This window comes from Anabrus simplex, chromosome 5 (genome assembly GCF_040414725.1).
Source record: "Anabrus simplex isolate iqAnaSimp1 chromosome 5, ASM4041472v1, whole genome shotgun sequence".
Classification (NCBI taxonomy): Eukaryota; Metazoa; Arthropoda; class Insecta; order Orthoptera; family Tettigoniidae; genus Anabrus; species Anabrus simplex.
Window position 1 is genome coordinate 321856694 of NC_090269.1, and position 17772 is coordinate 321874465.

At 38.4% G+C, this 17772-nt stretch overlaps 1 protein-coding gene across 8 annotated transcripts in view; it reads right to left on the reverse strand.

Annotated features, from left to right (window-relative positions):
* Positions 1-17772, reverse strand: part of LOC136874046 (uncharacterized) — a 616846-nt gene that overhangs the window by 108472 nt on the left and 490602 nt on the right. For all 8 annotated transcript variants that reach the window (XR_010860213.2, XM_067147551.2, XM_067147552.2 and 5 more), the window contains 2 exons: positions 4136-4320; positions 3812-4039 (listed from right to left, as the gene is read on the reverse strand). Coding sequence is in view for 7 of the 8 variants with exons in the window: in XM_067147551.2 (XP_067003652.2) it covers positions 3812-4039; positions 4136-4320 (413 nt within the window). In the remaining variant the exon portion in view is untranslated. The remainder of the gene's footprint in view (positions 1-3811; positions 4040-4135; positions 4321-17772) is intronic.

Sequence of the window (17772 nt, forward strand, 5' to 3'; positions counted from 1 at the left end):
CACAAGTTCTGCAAATGATGAAGCAGCTACCATAGCGTTGTTACTGACTGCGTCAAAATCTTTGCACCGTACGGCTTCATTCTGGAGCAACTTCAACGTTTGAGGAGAATAAGATACACAATCATCTGCACGACAATGGCATTGCCAATTACAGCATTCGTGTTAGGGGTAAAAAGTGGCCTCTGTTTATTTATTTGGTTGACAGTGTCATTGTAAATTCTTGGAAAATACATAGACTAGTTAAATGATGAAAAAATCTCTCAGCTGCAATATAGACCATATATAGCTCTGGCCCTGATGAAATATGAAGGTGATGACACTAAGGATGATGATGTATGTGGTGATGATGGGGAAGACAATAAAGAAACTGGCATAGAAGGAAGAGAGAATTCTAATTATGGATGACCATCAGAGGCTGCTTTACCCACGGAAGTGTGTTGCGATCAAACAGGACATTTCATAATCCAAGAGAAAAACAAAGCTAGAAGAAGATGCAGACTGTGCAAGAGCACAACAATTTACAAGTGTCAAAAATGCAATGTTCGTCTTCATACAAACCGTTTTCAACAATTTCACTCTTGCTAAATGAAGATGCCTACTAGGCCCAAAGTTGCGTAAACGCAACATTATGCTGAACCTAAACTATTTGTACGTACTTTTTGTTCCCACATTTTCTGGTCTTTCTGATATAATTTCAAGAGAAATATAAAATAATATTTAAAAAAAAAAAACCCTGCTTTTTCTGTGCTTGGCCTTTAATGGGTTAATAACCATTAACTTACAGTAAAATTGGCGTCATAATATCGACTGGAACCCGTTCAAAATTTGCCGGCAATACCTTTTCCACGTATCTTTACAATACGACTATCCATCACGATAATATTCCTGCTGTCTATAAAACTTAATTTTACTAAGCGTCAAGTACAATAGACGCGTTATAACTCTGCCTATGAGTAGCCATGGCCTTTCTAAGAATTCGAAGGCTCGCATGTTTTAATGCCATTCTGCATATTTGAGAACCGTTTTTGTAGAAGCTAATAGAACGTCATACTCTCTTCACTATTTCCTGAGATCCAGTGACGTTACACACAAGCACTGTACAACCGGTTGTCGCGGATAGCGATGTAGGCTATAGGAAAGAACTGGTCATTTATTGTCAACGAGTTTTGTGCGCGTGTGAAAAGAAGCAGCGTGATTACCGCGGTAGTTGCCAGTGGTATCCATTAACTTACTGTTAGGCCGCGAATGCAAGACAACCCTTGAGTTTTCGCACTAGATTCTAAGGAAAAAAGTCTTGGATTCGGAGAAATACAGTATCACTCCAGAAGTTTCTGTGGCAAACACTTCATCTTCTTCTTCAAACGGCGTCACCTAACGTAACCGTACATGTATCATGAAAACATATTTGAAACGCATGTAGAGAAATGATAACCTACTCGCAAAAAATTTACATGCAAATAGCCTTTCCGAAAATTAACTAGACGCGAGAAGATATGAAATATCCTCTGAAATCAGCGATGTACTCTGCCACATCTTGAGGTGTATCAAATTCTTACTTAACTTCCGTATGGTATGTAACATTCAAATCAAGATATTGTTTACTTCAGTCATTATTTTTAACGAGTTAACAACTGCCATCGGCCACGTTATTTACGCATTTATTATGACAACGTGTTATCCTCTTTCATTTCTAATTTTCTTTCGAGAACAGCAGTCGACAGGCATTGAATGTCGACAAGAGAGCTCGCAAATACACAAAGTGAGAAAACTATACTGTATCGAAGATGATCGATCGCATCTTGTTGCAAACGTTTTAGTTTTCTTATTCAAACGGCATCACCTATCCAAACTTAACCGTACTATACGCATGATGAACACACACTTCAAACGCCAGTAGAGAAATGATAACCTTCTCGCTATACATTTCCAAAATAGCCTTTCCGTAATTTAACCAGTTGCGAGAAAATACAAACTAAGATCTGAAATCAATTAAGCACTCTGCCATACCTCGAGGTGTATCCCATTCTTACTTAATTGCAGTATTTAGCCTCAAAATTAAGCGGTCGTTTAGTCAACCTTAATTTTTAACGAGTTAACAACTGTTATCGGACACATTATTTACACATTTATTATGAAAATACGTTCTCTTTCATTTCAAATTTTCTTTACGGAACAGCTGTCGACGGGTATTACTAATCGACTCCGACATCGCCTTCGAATATCGACGACAGAACTTGCTAGTGCACATAGCGAGGAAACTATACCGAAGGTAATCGATCGCATGCAATATCATCGCTGGGGTGCATAAATATCGGTAATGGAAAAAATCGTGCGGGCTTAATAGCTTGTAATAACAGATGCGTCAGTGATGGGGCTCTCACTGTAATCGAAGGACGATACACAGTTTAACACAGGAATTCCGAAGGGACAGAAAATAATTGTCGCTATAGTGGAGTTCTCGTTATATGCCGTACTCGCTATAGCGGACTTCTACTGTATGTTTTCATGATACATATACGATAAGGTTAGGCGATGCTGTCTGAAGAAGAAAACTGGAATGTTTGCCACGGAAGCCTCTGGAGTGATACCGTATTTCTCCGAATCCAAGATGACGGTTCTTTCCCCTTCAGAATCTCATGCGAAAAATCAAGCGTTATCTTGCATTTGCGGCTTAACAGTAACAAATATCACTGGCAACTACTGCGATAACCACGCTGCTTCTCTTCACCCCCACAGGTGCAAGCACATACAAAACTCGCTGACAATAAACGACTGCCTCTTTATTATAAATTGCTAGCCACAACAACCGGTTGTACAGTGCCTGTGTAAGGTGACTGGATCTCGGGAAATAGTGAAGGGAAAATAAGCCTCTACAAAAACGTTTCTTGAATCTGCAGAATGGCATCAAAACATGCGAGCCTTCGAATTCTTCTGCGGAGAAAATTTTAATTTAAATTACTCTGTAAAATACTACTTTAAAAAAAGGTAAAGGTAGTTCTGAATTAAAAGTCTGAATTGTTTAATGTTTAAATATGACATATAGGGTCAGTTTTCTTCCACCTGCGGTTACACAAAGCATAACTGTACACCCAACATCGAAAACTACGTGAACCAGGAACATGTTGACAACCGTGACGCAAATAAAACCTGCACCTCAATTTCGGGCGTCAAATTAAAAAAAAAAATTCGGGGATTATTCGCATAAATACGCTATTATAATGTTATTGCTGATTTTCAATTTCCTCTACAAAGATGCAACTTACTTACTTTACTTACAGCAACTAATGAATAAGTTGAAAATTACATTTTTCCTAAAATATAAGAATTTAATTTAAAGGCATGTGGTCTCCAGAGAGGCCTGGTGCAGATCTTTCGAGTCGACGCCTGATAGGTGAGCTGCGCATCTGTGAGAATGGGGCCCTACCTATGATGAATTTTAATGCTGATGATGGTACGTTCACTCAGCCCCTGAACCATTGGAATTAACCAATGAAGGTTAAAATCCCCAAAATGGCTGGGAACGAAACTCAAGGGCACTTGGACCAAAGGCCAGGACGCTCACCATTTAGGCTTGCAGCTGGACATATGGGAACAAGCCTGCACACACACACACACACTCTCTCTCTCTCTCTCTCGTCTTTGCCTACTACCAGACTTCCTTTACCTACTGCTCTTTTATTGTTTCCAAATTCTAATAAGATAACATTTTATATTAAAAACTCTTTCCTGGCATCTCAGAATCCTGTTTCCTGTACAACAGTGAGGTTACCTGAAATTCTCTCAGTAAATTGTACAAAAAGTATCAAGTTACCTTGCTGAACAGCCTGTTTCTTCTCAGGTAGCTCTCGACTAGTTTCAGAGTCGTCCTTCCTACTGGGTACAAAAGCCTTCAACCAGCGATCACTAGGGTCCTCACTGGCATTCTCTGCATCATCCAGGGTGACAAGAGGCGGAAAGGATGCCGACTGTATCATAGAAGCCTTGGCATGGGCAGGAGTTGGGTAAGCGCTTTTACGTTCACAATTAGCCAGATGTTTAGCTGAAAAATAGTAGTACAATATTTTACTCTATTACAATAGAAACCAAAGGATTTGTAAGAATAATAACATAACATTGTTCTTCTCTTTCCACTTACCAAGACGATTGCCAGATGCAGCCCGAAAGCCACAAACACAGTACATTTCTTTGGGTAGATGAACAAGCCGCCCCATAGTGAATTCCACAACTGCCTTGCCGGGGTCGTGGAACACTACAGAATGCTCTGCCATAGCCTTACTGCAGCATGTAGCATAACGACATCTATTACATGTCATGTAGCCTCTGCAAGCAAAAGAAATTGCCCTTGACTATCATCTCCAGTTTTGCTACATGAGGAATGTTGTCATTCTATTGTTGTACACTTTCCAGACAGAGATTCTCACACTTTTAGCATTTACATTAAATTGTTACTGCTGCACGACAATTTTCCAGCACCTCAGCATCTCCGAAAACCATAAAAGTAGTTAGTGTGCCACAAAACCAGTAACTGTATTCATCACCAAATTGTTATGATTAAATTAGTTTTACGACAGATTGACGCCATGTTAGCACTAAAAGAAGAATAATTATTACAAGATACTTAAGAATGATTTAATGTCTGGCTCCTTAGATAAACGGTCAGCGTACTGGCCTCTGGATCAGAGGGCCCTGAAATCAGTTGTGGACTATATTCTCTTCGACTGTGAGATGAAGGAGCATCATAGATGTTGTTGGTAATAAATCTCTGAATATTGAAAGAAAGAAAAATACAGAAGACCAGGAAAGGAACATTAAAGTAGGGTAAGATACCGTAACTCCGTGATATCAAGTAATGCCGTGATAGTTGGTATTTCCATTATCACGGCTTAGCTTGAAGCCCGAATATCTCCAAATTCCACCACCAGAAGGCAGAAGAATACAGGACTTCTAAAAGGTAGCTAACACCGTCTGTGGGAGTCTGTGTGAGATTTCACGGAGAACTTTGCAAAAGTTTTAAGTGTCAACACACCTTTTCTTTGTACTGAAAGCAATTTTGTGTAATACATTATTAAGAGCAGTTTTAATGTGAATGTTTGATTTTAATAAGAGTTATATGTAAGATACTAATAATTTAGATTTAAAAATTACAAACAAATCGTGCTACAGGGTAGAGGTGAATGAGCTTAGCAATATGATTGTTTTTCTTAGGTATGAAAGAAGCGCTGCGTTTGGTTAAGGATGAAGGCTGATAGTTTACAAAGCTAGTAAACAATTTGGAATTCCATGGAGCATGCTCAAGGATTATTGTGTTAAATTCTTAGCTGATCCTCAGTGTGTCACCATAGCTGGAATTGGAAAGCCCTTGGTCAGCCATCTGAATGAGAAATTAAAATAGTAAATTATTTTACAAAAATGCAATCTTTGGGTTTCGGACTTACAGCTAACCAAACCAGAACAGGCCATCAACATTAGGAATGAAATCTACAACAGGGCACAAGCTGAAATCCATGCCTCGAAAAAATGTTAACGGCAACTATGGGGCATGTGGAGGTTTTTATGCAGATGACGTCAGGAAGAACGGGGCCAAATGGACTGAATGCCAGTTTTGACAAGTTTGGTACCATGACAAGTATTAGATGTTAAACAATTAATTTATTGAAACCACCTATCCAATACTAGTTCAGTCTTTAGGACTATTACTGAATAGTACTGAATAGGTGGTTTCAATAAATTAATTGTTTTACATCTAATCATTTAATTTCAATACGGTCAAAATGAAAACAATCACTTGTAACCATGATAAGTGTCAAAAAGTGATAGAAATAGTGTATTTTATGTGCGACGGGTGCAAGATTTCTTTACAAAAGTCTTAAATTTACTCACAATGTTTCATTGTCCAAACTTTGAACATGTGCTCACACTAGTCATCTCGTAAATCTAAACAATGGATTCACATTGTTCAATACCGTAATGACAATAACATAACAGTGGTGACAAAAGAGTAGTAGTAGTAGTAAGAATGATTATCTGTTCCACCTTACTTTTATATCTTCCCACGTATCCAAACACATTATATGGGGAGGCATGTCACTCAATAATAGTTTTAGGATTATTCAAAGAACATGCCTTGAAGATAATAAATATAAAAACGAGTGGTTCAGGAAATATCATCATGGAACTTTCTGCACAAACATCCAACCTGCTCATCATCCCTCACCATCGAACTGCCGCATATAACGGCTCATTCTCGGTGTTTGCCGCACGAGAATGGAATAGTTTACCAGACGACGTCAGAGGAATACCAACTACAGTGTCATTTAAAAGAGCGTTAAGAGGTAAAACAGGTTGCGAGTGACCTGTGAATTTCTGGTCTTTCAGTGATCGTGCTACTACAATATCATTTCCCATTTCTTGATATGAGATTGGAGATGAGGTGAGATGAATTCATATGGCATGTTTTTATGGCCAGATGCCCTTACTGATGCCCACCCCAGCTGAGGAGCTAATGAAGATGAAATTAATAATGGTGAAGGAAATTTGGTAAGGAAGTTGAAGGAATCGACCATGGCCTATGAATTCGAACTGTCCTGACATTTGCGTGAAAGTGAAGATGGGTAACCACAGAAAACCATTCTCAGGAGAGCTGATGGTGGGGTTCGAACCCACTTGTGTCCCGAATGCAGAGTTATTCTGTGTTAAGACATCTGGCCACTCTGCTTAGCCTATTATCACAAAGAAAATAAAAGTAGAGATGATCAGAATCACAATGGTTTTTTTTTTTTTTTTTTTTTTTTTTTTTTTTTTTTTTTTTTGCAGGGTCCGGGTACAAATACAGTAGTTCATAATAAACGACCTCTTCCATCTGGGAGTGCCGTCTGCTCCAGCTGAGAGGCCACTGCTCGTGTATGTGTGTCTTCCTCACTGTACCAATGGGTGCATTAATGTTTACATTTTGCAGCCTGTAATACAGATTACACAGCAACTTGCTAGAGACGATGGTATTTACAAATGCTGCGAAAACTGACATGATCCTAGTGTATGGTGAATGTAGTAAGAATACCACGCTTTTGGGGCAATGTCTACACTGAGAGAGATCCTGATAGACATCACCCATCTCCATGCCTATTTGCAAATCTCTTTAATTAACTATGTGAAACTGGGAGTGTCACACCTAGAAAACGTTCATGAAACAAAGACTACAGAAGAGGGTGAAATTAAAGTTTTGGCAGCTGTCCCACATTAGCTCCCAGGCTACTGTGAGGTAAAGCGGCATTAGTCAGGCAAGTGCACTACATATTTTTCACCGTCATACATTCCATCTGTACCATGCCTCTCTCTATCAGGAACTACATAGAAATGATTTAGAGAATTGTGTCAATTTTCATGAATGAGTGTGAAGAATGATACACTGGAGTTGTAATGTAACTTCTTCATGGTAGAAGCAATGTTTACAAATCATGGCCATGCCAACCTTAGAAACATCCACAATTGAATGGATGCATGTAAACACGAGTTAAGGATCATTTTCTTAAATTGGCGGAAGTTCCTCACTAATGGAAAAAATAAAGGTTTGGAGGATAAACTTAACATTTTTTCTTAATCTGAAAGAAGAAGCTTTATTTTAACATTGCCAAACAAAAAATACAGTAGAAGTCCGCTAAAGTGAGTACGGCATATAACGAGAACCCCGCTGTAACAACAATTTTTGTTTGTCCCTTCAAAATTCTTATATTAAACTCTGTATTATCCTTCAGTTACAGTGAGAACCCCATCACTGATGCATCCGTTAATATGATCGATTTTTCCGTTACTGATATTTATGCGCCCCAGGGATTATGTTACATGCGATCGATCACCTTCGGTATCATTTCCTCACACTGTCCCCTAGCGAGTTCTCTCGCCGACATTCGAAGGCGATGTTGGGAGCCGATTAGTACTACCCGTCGATTGCTGTTCTCTGAAGAAAATTCTAAATGAAAGAGGATAACACATTTTTTGTAATAAATGCGCAAATAACATGACCAATAGCAGTTGTTAACTTGTTAAAAATAAAGGCTAAAGTAAACGATCTCTTAATTTTATTGTTATATACTGAAATTAAGTAAGAATGTGATACACCTCAAGATAGGATAGAGTACATCACTGCTTTCCGAGGATAGTTTATATTTTCTCATGTCTAGTTAAATTTCAGAAAGGCTATTCCCATGTAAATTTTAGTGACGAAGTTATCATTTCTCTACATGTGTTTGAATTATGTTTTCCATGATACATATACGGTTAGGTTAGGTGACACCGTTTGAAGAAGAAAACTGAAATGTTTGCCATAGAAGCCTCTGGAGTTTTACTGTATTGCTCCGGATCCAAGATGACAATTTTTTTCTCAGAATCTCATGTGAAAAATCAAGGGTCATCCTGCAGTAATGAACACCACTGGCAACTAATGCAGTAACCACACTACTTCTTTTCACCCCCGCGCGCACGCACACAAAACTCGTTGACAGTAAACGACTGTCTCTTTATTATGTCACTGGGTTTCAGGAAATATTGAAGAGTGAAAGACATTCTATTAGCCTCTACATAATCGTTTCTCAAATCTGCAGAATGGCATTAAAAAAATGCGAGCCTTCGAATTCTTAGAAAAGTCACGGCCACTCAGTAGCAGAGTTATAACGCGTCTACTGTACCTGATGCTTAGTAAAATTAAGTTTTATAGATGGCAGGAATATTTTTGTGATGGATCGTCGTATTGTAAAGATTACGTGGAACAGGTATTGCCGGTAAATTTTCAACGGGTTCTCGTCGATATTATGATGCCAATTTTAAGTAAGTGGTTAGTAAACACTCGGAAAGGTAGAGTAATTGTGCAGCCGCAAGAAAATATGGCACAGGCCTAACTAAAGCCAATATTCGGTGTTAGCGTGAAGACAAAGATAGCTTAAAAATGCATTCAGTGGTCCGCAACAAGGATGCATTAAAAAAGTCGAAGATGAAATTGTGAGGTACGTGCACTTAAAACCCAAGGGAGGAATTGCCATACCGCGGCGCAATAAACTCGTTCGTTAACCTTCAACGTATGCGATTAGGCATATACATCGCCAGCTCCTGAAGTTGACCGAACCCGGCAAGTGAGACGTACGTGTAGCGGTAGTCAGTTATATCTGACGCTGAGTGAAAATAACAGTTTTATAGTAAGCAAGAATATTTTCCAGATGAATCGTCGCATTGTAGAGACACGTGGAATAGGTATTGCCGGCAAATTTTTAACGGGTTCTGTTCGATTTTATGGTGCCAATTTTAAGTTAATGGTTATTAAACCCGCTGAAGTAAAGAATAATTGTGCAGCCGCAAAAGAATACACCATAACTAAAGCCAATGATTGGCGTCCAAACCTAGACTAAAATACGTACTCTAAAAGAAAGGTCTTCAAATCATTTTACAAAGCATTTTTTAAGATATTTAAATTTTTTGAAGGAAAAAGTGGGGGTCGTCTTGGATTTGAAGAAATATGGTACTATAATTTTTCAGAATGAAATTAAACATTCACTTTTACGTAGTACTGGATTATGAAAAATAACAAACAAGTAAGCCATAGTGTGGATATTATCCGCAAAAATGCAAGTTTTGAACAAACTGACTGCCGATTCATACTGATTTTAACCCTTTCCCGCCCACATTTTCTCTCCATTTATCCCCAGGTTTCAACCTATTATTTAGGAAACATTGAAGAAGAGCACATTGTTTCACAAAAAGTTAAAAATTATAAAAACTATTCACCCCAATGGTTTCACGTCTTCAATAATATTAGAAAACATACCATCACATCCATTTCTTTATTCACTGAATCATACGGTTATTGGTTCAAACCTCCAACTCGGCTGGTGATACTCGACACAGAGGTAGGCTGTATTTGTCATATTCTTATGTTATCTGAACCTCTCTATACCAATAATTATGTGATTCTGGAAGTGGAATGGTGCCCATGTATATCAACTTTTATTTTCTTTGAGCAAGTATCTTCCCATTCTGTATCTAATTACCAGAATGGGCCTGTTTGAATGCTGCATTGATATATACACAATTGGTTATGTTACTGAGTAATTTGTCTCCTCCTAACATATGTATAAAAAATAATCTATTTCTCATAACACTCTTTCAAAATTAAGGACAGGTACATCATCCATATAATCATTCAGAGTAATGAAACGAAATGTTTGTGTTACCTGAATTACCGCGGCATCACCATCAGGTCCGATTTCTCAATATCCGTTTTCACTTATACCACTGTTATCACGTAAATTATCTCCGTTGATATGTTATTTACTCACTAAAAATTCATCTCTACCCCTACTCAACGATTCTGTCTTTTTTCCCCATCCATATTCAGCTCAGTTTCAATATCTGCAGTATTCAATCCTGCCATGTTTACGAACGTAACAACTGACTTGCACTCGCGGACGATCAAAACCGTTGCCTAGACAACTTCAAGATGGATTATCGCTCTTCTTTTATTTCCTAATCCTTGTAGATTGTTCAGCGTGTTCTTAAATGCCTTATAAACACTTCACTGCTGAAAAAAATTAAAACTATCGCATAGATCGCAGACGTGTGCAGATAATGCAGCTGGGCGCTTTCAGGCGCTAAGGATCGGAAGGCAAAGTGAACAGTCTGGCGCTTTCGGGCAGGAAAGGGTTAATGTGTATGGGGGTTTTCCCGACTTTTAAGAAAATCGGATATAACGACAATCCATTATAACGAGTAAAGTTTTCGCTGTTATGAATTCTCACTATAACGGACTTCTACTAACGTTAATTTTATCCTCCAAAAAGTTATTTTTTCCATTGGTGAAGAACTTCCTCCAATTTGGGAAAATGACAGTTAGCCCGTTTTATGCATGCATCCATTCAATTGGTCCATAAACAATCCCTTTTGGCTTTGCCAAGTGGAACATCAACATCCTGGAGTGTAAATGTGTAATGCAGAACAATGGTCCATAATCTCATAGGATCCTTATTTACAGATGGGTCACAGAATATGAACAAATATGCCACCTTCCTACCCCTGGAAGTTCCACTAATATTAGAAAACCTTCCGTTGCAAACGAGGAACAGTGGTATCAGCACGAGCGCCCAGCTCGTGGTGCAACACATAGTACATACTGTCTTAACTCTTTCGGACCCAGTGTCCATGATCATGTACACAGCTTTCTGCATTCTTTTTTTCGAATGCTTGAAGTCTAGTTACAACTTTTTAAACAGCTTGTCCATGTTCATGCACTTCCCTGGTTCTGCTTTTGGGCAACTTAGCACCATCTATCGGGGACTCATGGAAGTACAGGAATAAATGAGCATCATCTTGCAACCATGGCTGAGAATTCATCAGGTATGACCTCTATATTTTTCTATGTCATCAGTAAATTAACGTTGTTGTATGGTTTAGAACTATTAATATTTAAAGTAAATTGCACATATGATAAGATGTGTAATCGATGTATCATCAGTGTATAAAATAGTATGTACACGATCATGTCCATCCAGTCTCAAGGTTTGTTTACGTAAGGGATATATAACCTCAATTACTTTTCACTTCAAGAAGTATACATTGACAGTATAATTAACTTTTATAAACATGATATAAAATGAAGTGATTGATGTAACTGCCTGTAACAATAATTATCACATATTAGGTCTAGATATAATAGTGAATATATTTGAAACTGTGAACATAGCGGAATTACTCGTGAGTATAGTGAAGTAAATTATATCAACCTGAAGAGTCTATAACTATTTTATTTTCTTATTCAGGATATAATTACAAAGTTTTATTTCTTTTAGGTCCATCTAACACAAGTGATAATGCTTGGATGCATCTCAGATACTCAATTTGTTGGAAGCAGGTGAGCAGGTGATGTACCTGAAGTGGATGACTTTCTCAGTGGTGAGGAAGATGTAATTAATCATGATAAGAATATTAGACACTCGCTGAGAACTGGAGCCAACTATCAACAGAAAACTCAGCACCTATCAAGTGACGAAGGGAGAGAAGATGAAGAGGATGAAATTTCGACCCAAGGATCAGTTCATGAAACATATGCAAATTTTATGACTGAGAAGGACATGAGGTGGCGCCAAAGGTCATTAGTTATTCCTGACTTTGAATGGGAGCCCAGGAAGGGAAATGTGATGGAGTGCTAGCACCTGTAAATTATTTTCTTAGGGATATAAAACTGTCTGCCTTGGTAAGTTTGCAGAGTGTGCTAATATTTATGGTCTGCAGAACAACATAACCAACTTCAAACCAGCTGCAAGCCATGATATTCAGGGTTTATTTGCTCTGCATATTGCCAGTGGCTGCTTGCAGTTACCTAGAGTGAGACTTTTCTGGGACAGTGCACTCGAAATAATGTTTCTAGATAACATGATGCGCGACAGATTTCTCCAATTGCATATCAACTTGCATGTCGTGAACAATTTAGATAGACCTGACGACTACAATGATAAACTGCTCAAAGTACGCCCTCTTTACAACACTGTATGTGATCGCTGCTTGCAGTTACAACTAGAAGAAAACTTATGTACTGATGAGCGCATTTTTCAGTGAAACAGTATGCCAAGGGTAAGCCCTATCCTTGGTGGATCAAAATTTTTGTCCTGTGTGGCGAAAGTGGTTTAATGTACGATTTCTTAGTATATCAGGGTAGCACAACGGAAATAAATCACGATAATGTAAAGCAGTTAGGACTAGGGGCAGCCGCAGTACTCCATCTACCAAATCAAATTCACAACCATGGTCACAAATTATTTTTCTGATAACTTATTCTCAACTTACAAGTTGTTCCGCATTGTACGAAGTAACAATATACTGGCAACAGGTACATGCCGAATAAACACGTTTGCTAGTCCACATGTAATATCGACAGTGATGCAAAGAAGGAAGAGGTCATAATGATCAGCTTGTTAGTAATGATGATATGGTGATGGTCAAGTGGATGGACAATCATTCTGTTGTACTTGCGTCCAGTTTTGTTGGTATCAGGACAGAAGATACAGACAAATACAGTAGAGACAATACACGACACTTCTGGACTTAACCTTGTTAAAATGGGAGACAATTCGCAAGTGGCGCTCCTAGTGGCATAACCTGGAAATTTGTGCTAAATTCAAATATCAATGGAAAAGCATATACGGAAATGGATAAATAACGTCTAGAAAGAAAGTATTATTAAGATACCAACATCAAAGTTGGTAAAGCTATTCTGGATAAATGAATGAAAAATTATTTAAAAGGTTATTATTTAAAGACTGAAATTAGACATATAATCAAGATGTGAAATGGACTGCTGTGAAAGTGCCTGATCTTTCATTTACGCATTACTTTTTAGCTTTAGCAGTCCTGCCTGAACTTTCACACCTAGATTTGTCTTTTATCTCATTTAGAAACATTGTATCATCACATCAATACACTTGTCAATAAAAATATCGACACATTCCTTACACACGATTCAATTAATTAACATTTAAGAGCTGGAAATTTTCCTCTTAACACTAGGATTACCAAACATTCTTTCTACCTACTTTTAAGTGGTAATTTTGACCGATAGTGGGACGTATTCGTTTCTTGAGGATATCTGTGCCAGGAAAAGGTTCGAATTGATTATAAAAACATCATAGACCATAATTTCATTTTTATCATGTATGACTTGTAAACACTATTATGAATGAATGAATAAATAAATAAATAAACAAACAAACAAATAAGTACACTAGTAAGGCAGAATGTTCTTCTTACACACTTTAGCTTACATTAGATACATATCTGCATGAATGTCACTTTCTGCTTTTCAACTTATTTGTTGCACTGTACACACACACACACTCTCTCTCTCTCTCTCTCTCTCTCTCTCTCTCTCTCTCTCTCTCTCTCTCTCTCTCTCTCTCTCTCTCTCTCTCTCTCTCTCTCTCTCTCTCTCTCTCTCTCTCTCTCTCTCTCTCTCTCTCTCTCTCTCTCTCTCTCTCTCTCTCTCTCTCTCTCTCTCTCTCTCTCTCTCTCTCTCTCTCTCTCTCTCTCTCTCTCTCTCTCTCTCTCTCTCTCTCTCTCTCTCTCTCTCTCTCTCTCTCTCTCTCTCTCTCTCTCTCTCTTTTACTTTGCATGGTCACCTTTGAAGTGAACTTAACCACAGACCAGTTTTCTACACATTGCACACCTTTCAAGTCTTGTTCCCTTTGCACACTTCTTCCCTAATAGATGAAAAACTCAGCAAGACGCAACACTACGTGTTCACTTAGGGTCTGATTGGTGGGTCGCGTTTCATTTTTCCAAGACAGGTAAAACCGCTTACAAAATACTTGGCTTCCACATCGACAGCCAACCAAAATTTCATACCAAACTTTTCAGGTTTATTGGCCATATACTGCATAAATGGGCAGCTTTCGATGGAAAGAGCTGTTCATCCACGGTAATGTTCTTACTTGGTCTGAAGCAAATAGTAAAATTAGGTATAAACTTGTCCAGCACAATAGATACAAGCGCCAATCTATCAATTTTCAGGTGATCCCTGCTGGTAGATTTTTCATCAAATCGAAGAAACCTCATATCCGGGAAACAGTTTTGTGCCATAGTTTGGGAGAAACTTCCAGGACTCCACTTCTGTGACCACAGATCGAGAACGTCCATGTGAGCTTCATAAGTTCCGCGTGCGTATAAAATACCAATGACAGCGTCCAATTCTTCAAAACAAAGTGTCCGTTTAGGATTGTTCAGAACTTTGCGGACTCCAACCTCAGTATATCATTTGATGTGGCACAGCTTGGAATCGTCAATAAAAAGATGACAAGCTGTAGCGGCACAAGTTTCCTTCAATGTAGCATTTTGCATGTCCTGTGGGACCTCGGACTTCCTTCAGTATATTTCACTGTCCTCGACGGAAGGCTTTGTAGATCAACAAAAGTCCACACTGTTCCATCCAAAGCGACTTCTTCCTCGCCGACTGTCATGTGCTGACGACGCTCATATGTTGACTTACCACAGTGTATGCTCGACCTTCTGTAGTTGATATCGTGCTCCTTGCTAGTAATTTCTTCATCTTCCTTAGTGTTCCCTTCACCTGCAAAATATAACACCAAACTTACTTACAATGTACACAGAATTACATCAATACAAAATGACTAACTTCAAATAGGCTTACCTTTGTCATCAGCTGCTTTGCTAGTGTGCGTGCATCGCCATTTGGTGAGTAGTTCCCTAACCTTTGAGGTCGAAGGCTGTTGTGTGATTTCATGTTCACATGGAAATTCTGCAGGCTCGACGCAACTAGAATCACTATCCAAACTATTTCCGTTTGTCAAGTTATATACCTCTTCGAAATTATCGAGGTCTAAATCAGTCCCAGCTTCATCGCCTGATTGTGATGAGGAAATTATGCTTATGCTTCAGAATTTTGGCATCCATTTGTAGACTACGTGAGAACATGTTTCTTCGGGGTAATTACAAACAATCGGAAAATCGAGTTTGAATTTTGTAACGAGTGAACACGGCAATTGACTGCTCGTAACAATTGCACACCTTTCATTACTGAACAAATACCGACTATATTTTCCTGTTAGTGTACTTGTATCATTGTTTGAAGAGAGCCAACAGCTGTCCCATTGCAGCACAATAATAAGTTCCATTCGATACTACGGTAATAAAGTACACTGTAACAGCTTGTTAGAATGATATCCCGTTCTAAATGAATGCCACAAAAGTCTAACAGGGTAGCTACTGCAATATCGGTCAAAATGACCGTCCGGTAAAAGTAGGTATATGACCTCATAGCGCTAACTAGAAGGGAGTTACTGATTTTTGAAGCTATATGCCGAAAAGTACACTTAATATCAATAAAAGCTACTGAAGGGTTTGTATGTTCTAACCGTATAACGAGAGTGATAGAGAAAACAAAACCTGAAAACGGTCATTTTGACCGTTGCGGTAAACCTAGTGTTAATTTGAAGCCTACTAACAGAAAGAAAATCTACAAATTTGGCCTCAAACACATTCAAAATTTCCCTATAAGCAATACTTGCCATTACATTACGATAAAGCAAATTCGCATAATCACTGTGTTTCAACGAAATATGTACATTTCTTAAGTCACCCATATTTTCTTCAGTGCTTGACAACGCATTACAGCATTCCAAATAGGGTAACTTGGAACGCAGGCAGCCACACACATATGCACATGCATTTGCCTGAATTAAAACAAAACCCACAGATCGCACCTACAACAGCAACACATCGGTACTGAAGGTTAACTGCTGCACTACACAATAAAATAAGCTTATTATATTTTATTTAAACCAGGTAAAATATGGGTCGCGCAGTTTAGAAGTTTAGGAAGTACTATCAAAATCTTGTGTCACTTGAAGAATATGTATGCTAACACAATACTTACTTACATTTTCTTGTCACGAGGGACCGGAAGAAAGATCGCGAATCCTTCTGAACTTCATAGTTATTGCAGCCAAACACAGCACTTATCTTTCATCTCATGTTGAGAGAAGATATAAAGGAATAATACACACTACTATTTACTTGTCAACTTACTGCAAATGCAAAAATATCACCAAAAACTTTACAAAAAAATACACATGCTCTTATGACAGAATCATTAGCCCCAGGTCACTCCGCTAGACAGAGCTCTAATCGCTGTCCCTAGATATCTCGCAGAGTGTTGCGTATTGTCTCTACTGTATTTGATACAGTCCTACGATAGGATTAAAAAACAAGCAAGTATGTTGAAATTGTGAAACCATATAATCGTGGAATGGGTGGAGTAGATCTCCTTGATCAACCAATCAGTTTGTATCGAATTTATATTAGGTCAAGAAAGTGGACTCTGAGAATGCTTTTTCACGTGCTGTGGATTTAGTTCTGTGTAACAGGTGGATTGAATATCGGAGAGACTGTGAGTTATCTGCTGTACCTAAAAAGCAAGTTATGGATCTACCTCACTTTCACATGCGAGTTGCAGAGGGCCTTCTGAAGGTTGAACAAGAAGTAGTACAGGCAGCAGGAACACAAGAAGAGGAGGTGAGATACGTACCACAGTGGAGGTTCAAAAGGATCTAACTGATCATATGCCTCATCACAACCAACAGAAAGAGGCAGGAAGATGTAAGAAGCGGGGCTGTACTGGGAGATTGCATTTCCTATGTGACAAATGCAATGTACATTTGTGCCTCAACAAGGACCGTAATTGTTTTATTGGATTTCATAGGATGTCTGAAAATAATGGCAAGTAATTAATGATGGCTATGTTGGAGATTTGTAATGCCATTTCTATAGTCATCTTATGAGGATCTAGTGTACAAACTGTAAATTATATTGAAGTGGCTGAACAAAAGTAACGGCACCTCTATATATTAAAAAAATAAAAAATAAATAAATAAAAAAATAAATAAATAAATAAAAACCTGGATTGGGCGAAGAGAATCTGTAAGCTGGATGGCCCATTCTACTGATTTTATTCTGAAGGGAAAGCCAAAGATGTTGTCTATAAGGACATACCAACTACACTGGATAACGTGAAATGCTGTATTGGAGCAGCCTGCATGGATATTTCTTCTGAAATGCTATGTCATGTACAGAGATCTTTATGTGCAAGACACTGTGGCTAACAGTCATTATTTTGAACAAAACTGTAAATACACATGCCCATGTAGTGGCCGGTCAACTGGAGAAAAGAGACTCTCAGATGGAAATGACCGCTTGCAATAGGACCCTGCAACAAAAACCATTGTG